General features: G+C 52.3%; 1 protein-coding gene across 1 annotated transcript in view; it reads left to right on the top strand.

Moving 5' to 3' along the window:
* Window positions 1-17,412, top strand: part of LOC142307378 (vomeronasal type-2 receptor 26-like) — a 125,340-nt gene extending 107,928 nt beyond the window's left edge. Inside the window, exon 3 of the mRNA XM_075347055.1 lies at window positions 16,505-17,412. Within this exon, the coding sequence (XP_075203170.1) occupies window positions 16,505-17,412 (908 nt within the window). The remainder of the gene's footprint in view (window positions 1-16,504) is intronic.
* The last annotated feature ends 450 nt before the right edge of the window (window positions 17,413-17,862 follow it).

The following is a 17,862-nucleotide window of genomic DNA, read 5'->3' on the forward strand; positions in this document are numbered from 1 at the left end:
CCTGTATTGTACTGTCCCCAGCATGGGTGCAGTACTCAGTGGTGCCTGACCAGGTCAGGGGCGCCACATTCCCCCCACATTCCTCGGGCTGCAAGACAACATTTTAAAATGCATAAAACATTAAAACATGGTAAAACATTTTAAAACCACCAGGTACCATACATCACCACCCTCCACCCACAAGTCCGTTAACCCACCCAAACCCTTTCAGGAGGCAGGTCACCGGTCCTTTTGGTAACCAGATCTGGGCCATCTACTTCCCCAGACCTTTCCTCCAATCTGCCTCTCCCGTTGGCCGCGCCTTCAGCCACTTCTGGCAGGATGTAGAGGCGGCTTTCATGGGCTGGTGGTTTCAGGGTATACCTGGCCTGGTGGATCCGCGCCTTCAGCCTCTTCTGGCAGGATGTAGAGGCGGCCTCCACAGTTGGTGCTGACCAGGTACCCTCTTTGTGGTGGAGAGCCAGGCCCCATAAACAGGCATGCTCTCTGGTTGCAGGTAAGCCAAGGCCCCATAATGGACGTGCTCCCTGGTTGCAGACGAGCCAAGCCCCTAACCAGGCTGGCTCTGGTGGTGGTACCCTCTGGTGTAATTATTTACACTGCGAGAGTTTGTGGCTATAGCCAGTTCATAGCCTTAAGGTTCATTTCTCACATTAGTTTATGTGGGCACATCTCTTAAACAGTAACGTTGCAAAACTTCAAACTGGTCAAACAGTAACTTCTCTTCTTACTTTACTTTCCTCTACTCCTCCATACCAGGGCTTGGGCCTGTAGGGCTGCGGCACCTGTTGGTTTCTCGATCTCTTTCATCGTCCGTAGTGGTCTCATCAGTGGGTTCTTTGTCTGTTCTTTCTCTATCTCTGTCTTTTCTTTCTTCCTCTGTGTCTGTTTCTTTTTCTTTAGGACATGGTGTAACATCTAGTGCATACCAGCCTCTTTCTCCTTGATGCATTGTAAATTGCACTGTGTCTCCCATCCTTAGGTTCCTTCCAGGATGTCCTCTGGGCAGATGAGCTCTAACGTCTCTTCTATTGACAAAAATGCCGTCCTTCATACCAGGTGCAACTATAAAGCCGTATCCTGATTTTAGGCTGAAATCTTCTACTACTCCTCGACAAAGGGGTCCTCTGACCTGGGCTTTGGCCCTTCTCAGGAACCGCTTCTCCTCTAAGTCTCTGGCCGTTATTTCATCTTTCTGCTCTGGAGACTGTGGTGCAGGGGTGAACTTGGATCTGCTACGGCGCCGTGTCTTGCGGACTGGATTCTGCGGGGTACAGCTTACAAGCTCCCAGGTGAGGCTTTTGGGCAGATCTTCTTCAGCGGAGGGTATCGGGTCTTCTTCGTCCCAGCGGGAGTAGGGCAACATCTCTGGCTCGGGGTATGAATCCACTGCTGATGGTTCCGGAGTCAGCTTCTCAGCCTTCTGGCCTCCCCTCCCCCTTAGTTCTTCTGAACACTCCTGTCGTGGCAGTGCTGGGGATGGACTTTCATCAGCAGGCCCGGGCGGGGGACTCTTTGGCGTGGCCGCTGCAGGAGTCGCCTTGGGGGTATGCGGAGGGAGCAGATACCGGTCCACCATCTCCTGTGGGAACTTGGCTTCCAGGTCAGCCTTCAGTCTCCAGTATTCGGGGTCCGCACCTATCAGGGACTTCCTAGCAGGGACTTCTTTAGACTGGGGAGCGGTGTCTGCTCTGGCCTTGCAGGCCGGGGTAAACAATGGTACGTCTGTTTTGTCTTGGCGGGCCGCGCCCTGTATGGCGGCGGCCTGGTCTTGGCGGGCCGCGCCCTGCATGGCGGCGGCCTGAATTGGCGTCGCAGCTGCGATGAGATCTGTGCAGGCTGGGCTGGGCGTCGCTGCAGCGACCGGAGCTTGGCGGGCCGCACCTGGCGTGGCTGCGGCCTGGTTCAGCGTCTCACTTGCGGCGCGGACGAGCGTCGCTGCTGCGGTGGGGTCTTGGCGGGCCGGACTGGGCGTTGCTGCAGGGACCGGGTCTCGGTGGGCCGAGCAGGGCATCGCTGCGGCGGCCTGGGCTTGGCGGGCTGCACCTGGCGTGGCTGCGGCCTGCTTCAGCGTCGCCGCGCCGGACGCCTCTTCAGGGACCGCGGGCATGGCAGCAGGGATCGGGGCACTCGCGCTGGCAGGGGCAACACTGGACTCACCCATCGTTGGCAGCATCGGGGTCTGAGTCGTCACCGCCCGGTCTGGCACTCGGCGCGCGGCTCTCCCCTCATAGGCCCGAACCGCCGCGGTCATTTCCAGAAACTCCGCACGTCCCTCTCTGATCTGCCTTCCGACCCTGGCCTCCAGTTGATCGCAGAACTCGGCAAGCTCCCGACACCACCAGGCAGTGGAGCCTGGCTCTGGGTCTCTGTGTTCAGACGCCATCTCCTCTAACAGCAGGCTTCTGGCTCCCTTTCTGTCCCGACGTCTCTGAACGCTTCCGCTCTCTTCACTTGCGAGGTCAGGACTCTGCAGGGGATCTCTGGGTAGCCACACCTCTTCGTGGGCGGTAACTTCTCCCAGCGCGGGCTGCTGTTGTTTTTCAGCGCGCTTTTCATGGTGGCAATATGGCGGCGCTTCCAATTTTTCAAGCGGACCGCCCAGGCACATGGTCACCTGTCTGGACAGGTCTAGTCCTTATCCTGTTCGTGACGCCAGATGTGAAGCCCCGCATGTGCAGTGTCGGTGCATTACCTTCAGGGACTCCACTTGGATGGAACAGTCTGGTCTTTGTCACAGGTAGGAAATCTTCTATTTGTCGTGACGCCACTCTCAGTATTGCGGTCAGTGGGGACCGCCACTGCAGATTAAGGGATGCCTGGAGCTGATGGTGGGTGCAGTCGGTTGTAGTAGCCTCCTGAGAGTGAGGCAAGCCCCAGGGCCCTGTGTAGGTGTGTAGAACCACAAGGCGCAGAATAACTCCACACAAGCAGAATGTCTTTCAGGGGTTTTACTCACAGAAGGTGGCAGAGTGAGTAACCCGGGCGTAGCTGGGATGAACCAGGCTGGAACCAGGTATCCTTCAGGCTGACTGATGAGGGTGACTACCGACTCGCCTTCCTTAGCCCTTGGTGGTTTGGGGTAACCCCGACTTTTAGTCCCTATGGGGGTCACCCAGGGAAGTAACTGCTCCCCTCGTTTGGTTGCCGTTTGCTTGTCGCCTGGACCAGATCACTCCAGCTGCTTGCCTCCTGTGAACTATGGGCCCTAACTGTGGCTACGTGGCTGCGGCTTTTGGGTGTTGTGGTGTGGGCTTTGAGGGCCCCACACCGGCAGGTTTAGCAAGGAAAGGTGGATCTATCCCCGCTCCGGGATCTGCCGCCCGTTTGGGCCTGGTACTCCCTAGCAGTCTCCTTACTTCCCACTCCGTGCTCTCTCTTTAGCTGAAGATGGATTTCGGGTAGCACTCCTAGGTGACCGTTCTCCCCCGTCGGTAGCCACTGCGCGGGCGCTGTTAGACTGCAACAGCCCCAGGGGTCTGCTATTCTCTGAGCTCCCTGGACTCTGCACTAAACCGGCTCACTGCTCCTCCTCTCCTGTTCTTGCCTACGCCACCTAGCAACCAGGCTCTCCACCACACCCCTTGAGTGGAGATGGAGGCGTTTTACCCCCTCCACTATTCCAGTGGAGGTGAAGGCTTTGCCCCCTCCTGGGGTCCCCAGGGGTCCTCTCAAAGGTACATGTGTGAGACCTGATCACTATGCGCCTGTGTAGTCACACCTCGGTCAGCCTTCTGGATTACCTGTATTGTACTGTCCCCAGCATGGGTGCAGTACTCAGTGGTGCCTGACCAGGTCAGGGGCGCCACATATACACTAGACTTGTGCGTTATATAATAGTTTGTGCAAAACGCGCACCTGTCCCCTGCCACCGACTGCCACACACGTGCTGTTTTTAAATGCAACCACGGACGCAATAAGAACCTAACTGGTTTTTAGGAGCGACAATTACTGAGAAGTCTGACACTATCAGACACTGCTGACTGACGTGTATTATACACTAGACTTGTGCGTTATATAATAGTTTTTGCAAAACGCGCACCTGTACGCTGCCACCGACTGCCACACACGTGCTGTTTTTAAATGCAAGCACGGACGCAATAAGAACCTAACAGGTTTTTAGGAGCGACAATTACTGAGAAGTCTGACACTATCAGACACTGCTGACTGACGTGTATTATACACTAGACTTGTGCGTTATATAATAGTTTGTGCAAAACGCGCACCTGTACGCTGCCACCGACTGCCACACACGTGCTGTTTTTAAATGCAAGCACGGACGCAATAAGAACCTAACTGGTTTTTAGGAGCGACAATTACTGAGAAGTCTGACACTATCTGGACTGTTTTACACTGTGTACACCAGCCCCAGATATGATGAAGGCTGGTATACGGTCACCACTAGGAATGGCTATATACCCTGCCTGCCTGCCTGCCTGCCTGTGTGGCGCCCCAGGACCTGGTCGCCACAACAGCATTGCCCTCCCAGAAGGGTTAATGCTGAGCCTGGAGGTAATTGGGAGATCTATTGGCCAGTAAGTTAACACTCAACACAGTTCTCCCTCCGGCCAGCAGGGGGAGCTCTGAACCTGGAACTTCAGGGAGCATTCCTTAAGTCTGGCTGGAAGGAGGAAGTGGTAGTTAGTCTGGACACAGGAGTGAAAGAGTGCAGACGCAGAGTAGTGCTGCCTTGTAAACTGGGGCCTAGAGCTGGGATAGCTTGGCCCAGTGAAGCAAGGGGAGCAGAGAGGCACAGCAGAGACTCGGACATCGGAGTCTGTAGTTGCCAGGGCATAAAATCCATCCCTGGTAGCTGAATCCGGAGGGCAGGAGAGCTGCAAGCCCCCTGTCCCAGAAGCAATCTGAAGGTACAACTGCATCCCAAGGGCCTGGTGTGGGCTCCAGCAGAGAAGCACCAGAGAGGGCCTGCGCAGTCTACCACACAGAAAAGGGGACGAACAACAAGTCCCAGCAGCAAGAGGGCAATTGCGAACCCAAAGTGCAGTGTCCTAAAACAGCAGAGAAAGATTAAGGAGTAGGCCTCATACTCAACTGGCCAAAGATCACCCCAGGCACTTCCAGGCCGGCCGGATCATCTTTACCATCTGTGACGGTCTCCCTGGACTAAGTTTCTGCCGAGTAAAAGAGGAGAAGGTAAAGAGACTACTGTTTGTGCCTGTTTCTTTCATTGCTTGTCGGCCCTGCACCGTGTTAGTCACGCAGCACCATAGACTTCCACAAACACCAACTGTGCCCCGGGCATTGCTCCACCTGTGGGGAGCAGTACCACCATTGCTGCCATAACACTATCCCGGAGGCCTCATACCGCAGCGGCGGCTTAATAGCCGCATACCACAGGTGGCGTCACGAACACAAACATTAAAGTCATCAGCCACATATTCAACTGACACCCACCAGGGCCACGGAGCCGGGCCCAGCCACCACTGACTACCACCGGACTAGTCCGGCCCGGCACCGGGTGTCCCATAGCCCTGGGGTGGGCGAGTCAACTTTTGGCGTCACGAACAGGATTTCGTGCCCGGTCACACCGGGTACTGTGCGCCTGAAGAACTGTGTAAAAGACTGTGTACTGGTTGTAAATTGCCGCCGCCATTAGCCGCGCCGAGCGCAGGAAGAAGGGGGGCGTGCCTGACAAAGAGCGCGAAGGGAGCGCGCCATCAGAGCAGAGCGCTGTTAACCCCGCGCGACCCGGAAGAAAATTTGAAAAGTGAACGGAGCCTGGTAAGGTTCACTAAGGGGGAGGAAGATGTCCGACTCCGAGGGAGAGCAGGTGGCTGCCATCGCCCAGGGCGCCGCAGCACCGGCCGAAGTAGTCCCAGTCGCCGTCGCCCCAGCCCCCACTGTAGCGCCGGTAATGCCGATCACCATGCCGTACATACCAGGAGCAGAATGGCTGCCGCAGTACTCCGGGGAGTCCCATACCTTGAGTGACTTCAGAGAAAGCCTGCACAGCTTGTTCCGGGTGTATCCTCTGACTGAGAGCCAGAAGGTGGGCATATTAATGGGACAGCTAGCCGGCGCAGCCCAGCGTGAAGCGAAGTCCTGGCCTGATACAGATAAAGGGACAGCAGCCCAGATACTGGCCAAGCTAAAGAGTACTTTTGACACCCGCACCGCAGCAGAGATAAAGATGAGATTCTTTGGGTGCAAGCAACGGGCCACAGACAGCCTAAGGGACTATGCCTTAAACTTGCAGGAGGCCCTGAAAGCAGTTAAACAGGTGGACCCAGAGAGTGTACGTGAAGAAGACAAACTCCTAACTGAGCAGTTCATAGAGGGGCTCCTGTCAGATGCCCACAGGACCCAGCTGCGTATCCTGGTCCTGCAGAACCCTGCTCTGGACTTTGCCAAGTTTAAGGACCAGGCCATCAGGGTACTGAGAGAATCTACACCGAATGACCCAGTACCCCTCCGGCCTCTTGCTATCACGTACCCCGGGGTGGTGCCTGCAACACGAGCCACTGCAGGGGCTGAGGCGCAGTCCCTGGATAAGGATCCCACTGCGGAGCTCAGACAGCAGTTCCAGGAGCTGACCAAGACTGTGGCTGCCCTTGCCAAGACCGTGCAGTCTCTACAAATGACCCCCTCGCCTGCAAAAATCGAGTTGGCCTCCAGCCCAGAAGACGTCCCATGGATGCGACAGAGGAGGATTCCGCCGACCCGAGGCAGAGACACAGACCGGTATGATTCAACAGGACAACCGATCTGCCGCCACTGCAACCAGGCGGGCCACATTGCACGACGCTGTCCTTTAAACGGGCTGAGCCTGGGGCCAGGAGCCAACCCCCAGGTGTGAGGAAGCCCGGCTCAAACCCCAGCCGCAGCAAGTATGTGGGAGGACGACCGGTCCTTCCCATTGTGCTGGATGGGATCCCTTTGAATGCCCTCCTGGATACGGGGTCCCAGGTAACAACCATCCCCCACAAACTGTACAAAAGATATTGGGCTGATTCAGACATTGACCATGGCCCAGATGATGATTTAACGATTGTGGCCAGTAATGGTCAGCCCTTACCTCAAATTGGGTACAAAGAAGTAACCATTAAAGTGGGGCGGGTGGAATTGCCATGTCAGGGGATGATAATTGTAGATATTGATCGCAAAGAATCTGACCCACTGCTAACCCTTGGTACAAATGTGATCGAAAATTGTATTGCCGAAGTGATAATTTTGTTGCAACAGGCGTCTGAAACTGCCAGCTCCGGGCAGCAGCGTGCCCTACAGAGGGAGATCAGAGCCCTGATGAGGAGGCAGCAAGTAGAGCTAGCCGGAGGAGAAATTGGCAGTGTGAGGGTAAGTGACCCCCTCCCCATTGTAATACCCCCAAGAAGTGAAATGTTGATATGGTGTCGGGCAGCAATAGGCCTCAAGGGTCAGGATTACCATGCCTTGGTAGAACCAGTGTATTCAGACAGTAGGCCTGGAGTCCTGATAGCCAGAGGGGTAGCGGACGTCCGCAAGGGGAGAGTGCCCGTCCGTGTCCTGAATTGTGGGGAGGAGGAGGCCAAATTGCCCCGGTACGCCACTGTAGCAAAACTGTACACTGTCAGTAACAATACCATTAAAGCAGTGGAACCCTTGATCCCGTCCGACCAGGCGGAAGACAATGGCTCCAAGGGGCAGCCGGAAGACTGGTGCCAAAAATTACATGTAGGCACCGACTCCACCCCCTCGCACCAAAAGCATGGGGTTTACCGGGTGGTACAGGAGTACGAGCGGGTCTTCAGCAAACACCCCCTAGATTTTGGGCAGGTGAAAGGGGTTAAACATCAAATCCCCACGGGTGATCATCATCCCATTAAAGAGAGATACCGCCCTGTACCCCCCGCACAGTATCAGTGTGCCAAGGAAATGTTACGGGAAATGAAGGAGGCTGGGGTTATCAGAGATAGTTGTAGCCCCTGGGCAGCTCCACTAGTGCTCGTAAAGAAAAAAGATGGTACAATGAGAATGTGTGTAGATTACAGGCAAATTAACCGCATTACACATAAAGATGCTTATCCACTGCCCAGAATAGAGGAGTCACTAACAGCCTTAAAGTCAGCTAACTATTTCTCCACCTTGGATCTCACCAGTGGGTATTGGCAGGTTCCCGTGGCAGAGGCGGACAAGGAGAAGACTGCATTCACGACACCAATGGGCCTCTGTGAGTTCAATTGTATGCCATTCGGGCTCTGCAACGCCCCAGGGACATTCCAAAGGTTGATGGAGTGCTGCTTGGGCCACCACAACTTTGAAACCGTGCTGTTGTACCTGGATGACGTAATAGTCTACTCCAAGACTTATGAGGACCACCTGAAGCACTTAGCAGAAGTGTTTGAATCCTTGTCGAAATATGGCCTGAAGATCAAGCCGTCCAAATGTCACCTCTTGAAGCCAAAGGTACAGTACCTGGGTCATGTGGTCAGCGCAGAAGGTGTGGCACCTGATCCGGAGAAAGTCACTGTAATCAAGGACTGGCCAAGACCCAACACAGTGAAGGAGGTGCGGCAGTTCCTTGGACTGGTGGGCTACTACCGAAGGTTCATTGATGGTTTCACCAAGATAGCAGCGCCCCTTCAAGATCTCCTGGTGGGCCAGCCAAAGCAGGCTAAGAAGCAGAGCCCTCCATTTGAATGGAGCAGCCAACTGGAAACATCCTTTGTCCGGCTGAAAGGGGCTCTCACGGGAGAAGAAATTCTGGCCTACCCTGACTACAGCCAACCGTTTGTACTGTATACAGACGCCAGCAACGTGGGACTGGGAGCAGTTCTGTCCCAGGTACAGGGAGGCAGAGAGAGGGTGATAGCGTACGCCAGTAGGAAGCTTCGGCCCACAGAAAGGAATCCAGAAAACTACAGTTCCTTCAAGCTGGAGTTCCTCGCTATTGTTTGGGCAGTGACTGAACGCTTCAAGCACTATCTGGCATCGGCCAAGTTCACCATCTTCACGGACAACAATCCGTTGACACACCTGGCAACAGCCAAGTTAGGTGCGATGGAACAGCGATGGATGGCCCGGCTGTCTAACTTTGACTTTACCATCAAGTATCGGGCTGGCAAGAAGAATAACAATGCTGATGCGCTGTCCAGAATGCCTCACTTGCCCGAGTCTGGAGAAGACATGGATGAACTCGAAGAGATAGAGTTACCGGCTTTCCATCACCAAGGTGTGTCCCAGTGTGAGCATGCTGTGGGAGTGAAGCGCTCAAGCCAGCACGGGGTGTCGGTCAACCCCTTACTCCACCATAATTGGGAAGAAACACAGAACGGTGACCCGGCCGTGCGATTGGTCAAAGAGAAGCTAGCGCAAGCTGAGACCCATCTTGGCCCAGACGCTCCAGAGGAAGCCCAGCAGCTGTGGAAGGAGAGGGGACGACTGTTCACCTACCAAGGCAAGCTCTGCAAGAGATATGTCAACTATCGAACAAATGAACTTGTCTGGCAGATAGTGGTTCCGCAGAGAGATGCTCCAATGGTCCTAGCAGCGTATCATGATAACGCAGGACACTTCGGGTGGAAGAAGTTGGAGGCCCTACTCCGTGATCGGTTCTATTGGGTGCACATGAGGAAGATGATCGAGAAGTGGTGCCGAGACTGTGGCCCGTGTAACCTGAGGCGGAAAGACGATGCCAGCCAAAGGTCTCCCCTACAGCCAATTGTCACAAAGCAGCCCCTGGAGTTGGTGGCCCTGGACCACGTGAAGTTAACACCAAGCCGGTCAGGCTATGTGTACGCCCTCACCATTGTGGACCATTACTCTCGTTTCCTGGTAGTAGTGCCTGTGAAGGACCAGACAGCCAGGACAGCAGCTAGAGCGTTCCAGGCATCCTTCTGTCGACCTCACGGCTATCCGGAAAGGGTACTGACTGATCAGGGTCCTGCATTCGAGGCTGAAGTGTTCCAAGAGTTCTGTAACATGTACGGTTGTAAGAAAATCCGAACCACACCGTACCACCCCCAAACCAATGGACTGTGCGAGAAAATGAACCATGTGGTTATTGATATGCTGAAGACCCTACCGCTGGAGGAAAGGAACCAATGGCCAGAAAAGTTGCCAGATCTGGTAGACCTGTACAACCACATCCCAGTGAATTCGACCAACTGCAGCCCCGCTTACCTGATGCGAGCCAGACCAGGCAAGTTGCCTGTAGACTTTGAGATGGGGACTGTGTCGCCTGAGGCGGTTCAAGAAATAGAGGATTGGGATACAGAACGGCAGCAGCGGTACCGTAAGGTCCAGGAGTGCGTAGAGAGGAGCCTGTCTCAAGCAAGAACGAGACAAGAACAGCATTACAATCAAACAGCCCCAGCAACTCCCTTAGCACCTGGAGAACAAGTCCTCAAGAAGAAGCGGAAGACGCATAAATTGGATGATCAGTGGGAAAACGAGCCCTACACCATTATCCCCTCCAACTTTGACAATAGTAAGGTATGCCTCATAAGCAAAGATGAAGGCAAGACCTATCAAGCGATTTCCCGAGACCGCCTGAAAGCGTGCCCTGAACGGTGCAGAATCCAAAGAGAAATGGAAGGAGTACAAGGAAGTCCCCAAAGTCAAGAGAAAGAAGGGGAGATGATTCAAACCATCCTTGGAAAGTTCCCCAAAACTTGGACCCGAATAAACAATGCCATAGTGGTACCAGTTTTGACGTTTCCGCAGTTGGTCGAGCCAGAAACAGAAAAGGTTCCGGATCCACCTAAAGAATCGTCCGCTCCAGCACGAGATGACACGCCAGCAGTGGAACAGGAGGATCAACCCCCTGTCAGTGGTGAACCTGTCATACCCTTGGCGACTCTTAGATCACAAAGGCAACCATCACGCTTACCTATGGGTGTTAGGCCCACCTGTAGTGCTGAGATAGAAGACGCACCACGTAGTCAGGGGCAAACACCAGAGCTACGTAGGTCCCAGCGCAGCACTCGGGGACAACCCCCTCTAAGGTATAGGGAGTCAACTGTATAAGGGAAAGAGTACTTATTAGGATGTAAATAGTTATGCAAAATGTCTGTCATGTTGTGTACAAAATGTTTTCTTTTTCTTTGATTGCGAAAATGGACAATTGGGCCACTGGACTATGGGTGGCCAACACCTAAATTGTTCATAGTTAGCACCAGTGTGCTCAACACCCCTGAAGAAAAACCCGTCCGGCGTGCATAGAGTGGGGTCATCAATGCTCTGACGCACGCCCAGAGCCTACGTTGGGGGTTTGAACGCGGCGGGTCCCCCATGGAGCAGTGTAATGGACACCCGGCAGGGAGCCACACTGGACTCTTATAGTAATGTTTAAGGTTGTAACGTTAAAGTAATTGCGCCTCCCATAATGGGATGAAATGTTCTAACATGTCATGTTTGTCTCTACAGTCCGGGAGTACTGAATTTAACTAAGGGGGAGTGTGGCGCCCCAGGACCTGGTCGCCACAACAGCATTGCCCTCCCAGAAGGGTTAATGCTGAGCCTGGAGGTAATTGGGAGATCTATTGGCCAGTAAGTTAACACTCAACACAGTTCTCCCTCCGGCCAGCAGGGGGAGCTCTGAACCTGGAACTTCAGGGAGCATTCCTTAAGTCTGGCTGGAAGGAGGAAGTGGTAGTTAGTCTGGACACAGGAGTGAAAGAGTGCAGACGCAGAGTAGTGCTGCCTTGTAAACTGGGGCCTAGAGCTGGGATAGCTTGGCCCAGTGAAGCAAGGGGAGCAGAGAGGCACAGCAGAGACTCGGACATCGGAGTCTGTAGTTGCCAGGGCATAAAATCCATCCCTGGTAGCTGAATCCGGAGGGCAGGAGAGCTGCAAGCCCCCTGTCCCAGAAGCAATCTGAAGGTACAACTGCATCCCAAGGGCCTGGTGTGGGCTCCAGCAGAGAAGCACCAGAGAGGGCCTGCGCAGTCTACCACACAGAAAAGGGGACGAACAACAAGTCCCAGCAGCAAGAGGGCAATTGCGAACCCAAAGTGCAGTGTCCTAAAACAGCAGAGAAAGATTAAGGAGTAGGCCTCATACTCAACTGGCCAAAGATCACCCCAGGCACTTCCAGGCCGGCCGGATCATCTTTACCATCTGTGACGGTCTCCCTGGACTAAGTTTCTGCCGAGTAAAAGAGGAGAAGGTAAAGAGACTACTGTTTGTGCCTGTTTCTTTCATTGCTTGTCGGCCCTGCACCGTGTTAGTCACGCAGCACCATAGACTTCCACAAACACCAACTGTGCCCCGGGCATTGCTCCACCTGTGGGGAGCAGTACCACCATTGCTGCCATAACACTATCCCGGAGGCCTCATACCGCAGCGGCGGCTTAATAGCCGCATACCACAGGTGGCGTCACGAACACAAACATTAAAGTCATCAGCCACATATTCAACTGACACCCACCAGGGCCACGGAGCCGGGCCCAGCCACCACTGACTACCACCGGACTAGTCCGGCCCGGCACCGGGTGTCCCATAGCCCTGGGGTGGGCGAGTCACCTGTATACTGCTACAATAGTCCTGACAAGGACTCTTCTGGTCACTAGCCTGTATTCCGACCTGGCTATACCCTGCCTGTATATAGCAACAATAGTCCTGAGAAGGACTCTGCTACTGTACTCCGACCTGGCTATACCCTGCCTGCCTGTATACAACTAGAATAGTCCTGAGAAGGACTTCTGGTCACACTGTTTGCAGCCCTGCTCCGGAACTAACTATAAAGGGCCGCAAAGCTTTCCCTGAATCAGCAACACTCTCCCTGCACTGACTGTCTGGATGGCTGTGTGCAGAGCACAGCGCGCCGGCCGGTATAAAGGCTCGGTCACGCTGTGCGGGCCGGCCAATCACTGCAATTCCACAACTAACAGGGCTGTGGCATTGCAGTGGTCTGCCAGCCAATCCCTGCATGAGGGCTGGCTCTCAAAAGAGCGCCAACATGCAGAAATGAAGACCACGAGTACAGCACGAGTATCGCGAGATTACTCGGTCCCCGCCGAGCAGCCCGAGTACAGCGATACTCGTGCGAGTACCGAGTAGTGACAAGCATGCTCGCTCATCACTACTAGTAACCACTCACCTCTCTTCTTATCGTTCCCGTCCTCAGACACCTCCGTATGAGCCCCCCGCTGAGCTGCTTCTCCTTCACATGGCCAGGCTGCGCCGACGCTGTATTCCTAGGAGCCCCTGCCGCTGCCTCTCTCCATACGGCCCCCGCCTCTGCAGCTTCTCCTGCCGGGCGGGAACTTTTCAAATGACACACGCGCGCCGTACTGACGATATCAGGGCGCGCGTGTGTCACAGAGAAAAGTGTCGGGCAAGGAACAGAGGAGAGATTCCTGCGTTCCGCTGCCTACACTGTGCGGAGCTTCAGGATCTGTCCTCTGTTTCCTGCCCGACACGCAGCGTGTGATGAGGGTCAGGGCCGGCTCCAGGTTTTTGTAGGCCCCGGGCGGAAGAGTCCCAGTGGGCCCCATCAACACGCAGCCACACATATGTACACATACATATTTAAAGACAAACTCACAAAAATACATATAGAACGGACACATCTATACAGCCATATACACTGACATACATAGATACACATTATACATGCCTACAGACACACAGCTCTGCTGCATACATACAGACACACATAGCTCTGCTACAGACACACATAGCTCTGCTACAGACACACATAGCTCTGCTACAGACACACATAGCTCTGCTACAGACACACATAGCTCTGCTACATACATACACACATAGCTCTGCTACATACATACACACATAGCTCTGCTACATACATACACACATAGCTCTGCTACATACATAGCTCTGCTACATACATACACACATAGCTCTGCTACATACATACACACATAGCTCTGCTACATACATAGCTCTGCTACATACATACACACATAGCTCTGCTACATACAGACACACATAGCTCTGCTACATACATAGCTCTGCTACAGACACACATAGCTCTGCTACATACATACACACATAGCTCTGCTACATACAGACACACATAGCTCTGCTACATACAGACACACATAGCTCTGCTACATACAGACACACATAGCTCTGCTACATACAGACACACATAGCTCTGCTACATACAGACACACATAGCTCTGCTACATACAGACACACATAGCTCTGCTACATACAGACACACATAGCTCTGCTACATACAGACACACATAGCTCTGCTACATACTATATAAGGATAAGGCTGCACATCAAACGTAGATAATGGTATAATGCCTCAAGCATATGGAAAAATATTGGAATATACAATGAAAAATGCTACTTGCTAATTTGAACATGTGAATAATGAATTGCATACCTGCCATGAATATTAGGAAAAAGGAGATATTTAGCAATCGCATTGATCAATGTAACTGAGCCCCAAGACCTCGTCAAGGTATATCTCTATATTGGGGTCCCTAGCTCTGTGACCCTAACTGTGTGTCATCTCATTGCAATTAAAAACTGCTGTGGGTGGAGAGGGGTAACTAAGGACTTTCTTATATAGGAGCTGGAAAAAACATGGCTCTGCTACATACAGACACACATAGCTCTGCTACATACAGACACACATAGCTCTGCTACATACAGACACACATAGCTCTGCTACATACAGACACACATAGCTCTGCTACATACAGACACACATAGCTCTGCTACATACAGACACACATAGCTCTGCTACATATATACAGACACATTGCTCTGCTACATATATACAGACACATTGCTCTGCTACATATGTACAGACACATAGCTCTGCTACATACATACACACATAGCTCTGCTACATACATACATACATAGCTCTGCTACATATATACATATAGACAGACACACACGCGGCTCTGGGGCCCAGCACACACGGCACCGGGGGAGGGGGGTTGCAGGGAATACACCTAGGGGGAGAAGAGCTCATACAGCTCACCAGGGCCCATAAATCGGGGGTGGGGAGGGCACATACCGCTCAGGTCACGGTGGAGAGGGGGCCCACACAGAGCCGGAAAGAAGCACTGTGCTGGGGGTCGCTGGCTGGCACTGCAACTCTCATCTGTGGGATGAGCAGGACGCCGGCCGGTAGCTCCGCCCACAGATTAAGTTCAACCAGGAAGTCTTTGCTCCTTAAAGGGACGGCGCCGCAGATTCCTGCCGAGGACTGCGGTCCCTGGAACTCGGCCCGGGGGCAGCAGAACTAAGGCGAGTGGGCTCCGGCCAAGGGGCACCAGAACTGACGAGGCCGAGTGAGCCCCCCGGGCACTGATGAGGGCAATCTGACCACGCGCCTCCCGGAGCCTGGAGCTCCGGACAACAGGTCAGATTGCTCTCATCAGTGACCGGCCAGCAAGGACGCCCTGAGCCAGGCGGGCCGGTCACAGAGAGTAGGCGGGCCGGATGTGGCCCGCGGGCCGCCCCTTGCCCAGGTCTGCCTTAGAAGGTGTTTTCCATGGGCTTGTATGTGTTTGTGTTTGTCTCCCATTGTTTTCAATGGGGTTCAAAGTTGTTCGTCGAACGTTCGCCGAACTGAGCCGCCATTCGACGAACCGAACTCGAACACTAGGGGGGTGGCTCAACAGTAGTCACCACATACACATACCTATGTACACAGAGGCACACATACAGAGGAATACACTGCAGTTGAGCCTGAGGCTGTATAAAATCACACAGAATGAGACACACTGATAATTCCTCTCTTATTGCCGCCTGACCCACAGACATGTGCCCCAACTGCCCTCCTCTAGCTGGGTTTCACACCATTAATATCCCCTCAGTCAAAACAACTAAAATGCAGAGAGATCCTTTTTATAAGCCTCCGTGACTGCTCCTCACAGTTCGGTATGAAGCTTATTACACATGGTGTGGAGCAGCCACCTGCCTTCTCAGCGGTGCAGCACCAATGCTTCCTGCTCTCTTATTGGTGAGGCATCACACTGCAACCTCTATTGTTATCTGCCCCACCAATTAGAGAGCAGGAAGTAGATATTGCAACCTCTAATAATTGCTTTGAACTCTGCTGTTCCACCAATCAGAATCACTAGAGGTTGAGAGCAGAGAGCAGTAAGAACACAGGATCTTCTTCTGCAGCACGGGGCGCACAGAGGAGGATCCCCTGGACTGTTGAGCAGAAGGAAAACTCCACCCACAAAAACACATTCTGGTGCTGCCTGGTATTGACTAGCATCAGATAGAAAGAGCACGCTGCAGTGGCCTTTGTCAGACACAGTTCACTCACATAGGGCCCTAAGCAGGAGTTTTAAAGGGTCAGCGGCCCATACTGCAGTCCAGTGCAGCCGTTCCGGCGGGTATATGCCCATTTTTCATATTCCCAGACTGGACATGTTTATCACTGAAGTCTCCAATTTTTTTTTTTTTTTTGTAAATGAATGGAAAAACCATTAATTTAATTATAATGGACATACAATGTTAAGTCATTCAAATAAAGATTAATGAATTTGAGATGCAGACAGATACTGTAGATAGAATTTTTACCATAATAAATGTAATATGTTATTAAATATTCCTACAGACAATGAAAACTGCATGAAATGCCAAAGTGACGAATGGCCAAATGAGAAGAAAGATCGGTGTTTGCCCAAAGTGATAGAATTCATCTCTTATCAGAATGACACCATTGCTTCTGTATTTTCCGGTGTCTCTGTCTTCGGATGTCTTGTGACCGGCTTCATATTTGGAATCTTTATTTCCTACCGGGACACTCCTATTGTTAGAGCCAATAACCGGAACCTGAGTTACCTTCTCCTGGTCTCCATCTTCCTCAGCTTCCTCTCTGTCTTCTTGTTTCTTGGCCGCCCCACTGATGTAACTTGTAGACTACGTGAAACCAGTTTTGGAATTTTCTTCTCAGTAGCCATCTCTTCACTTCTCGCCAAGACTGTCATGGTTTGTGTTGCTTTTAAGTCCACTAAACCTGGAAGTCCCTGGAGAAAATGGCTGAGTGTGAAACTGCCCTATACCATAGTATCATTGTGTTCATCCCTTCAAGTTGTACTCTGTGTGATCTGGTTGTTGATTTCTTCCCCATTCCAAGATCGAGACACTGAGTCTTATCCTGGGAAGATCATTATTCAGTGTAATGAAGGCTCCGATATCTGGTTCTACTCCATGTTGGGTTATCTGGGGCTCCTGGCTGCTGTGAGCTTTGTTCTGGCTTTCATGGTGAGGACATTACCGGACAGCTTCAATGAGGCCAAGTACATCACCTTCAGCATGCTGGTGTTCATCAGTGTCTGGATCTCCATGATTCCCGCTTATCTCAGCACCAGAGGGAAGAACATGGTGGCTGTGGAGATATTCGCAGTGATGGCTTCAAGTGCTGGACTCTTAGGTTGTGTGTTTTTCCCAAAATGTTTTATTATTTTGTTTCAATCTGAAATGAATAGAAAAACTGAGCTGCTCGGAAAAAGAAAGGACTGATAGTAAGATACTAGCCAGCTCTGACAATAATCCCTGATCCTTTACATTACACCCTCTGTTACATTACAATACAATAGTCTATAATAGTCATTATATGAAAGAAACATGTAAATGTAGGATTCATGTTAAATTATCTATAGGGAAGATCAAATATTATAAATATTCGGCAATATTCGGCTTTGCAAATATCCAACGAATAGGTCGCCACTGTGAATATTCGATGCACAATGTAAGTCTATGGGAAGCCCGAATAATTGCTATTCGGCAACTATTCGGGTTTCCCATAGACTTATATTGCTCATCGAATATTCACAAATAGTCGAATAGCAGCGACCTATTCGGCGAAAATGGGCGTTGCCGAATATTTGAGGTATTCGATCATCCCTAATCTCCAGTAATTCCTACATTTACCAGGACATCACATGTTATATCACAGTTTGTGCAATGTAG

Source organism: Anomaloglossus baeobatrachus, chromosome 1 (assembly GCF_048569485.1).
Source record: "Anomaloglossus baeobatrachus isolate aAnoBae1 chromosome 1, aAnoBae1.hap1, whole genome shotgun sequence".
NCBI classification, from domain to species: domain Eukaryota; kingdom Metazoa; phylum Chordata; class Amphibia; order Anura; family Aromobatidae; genus Anomaloglossus; species Anomaloglossus baeobatrachus.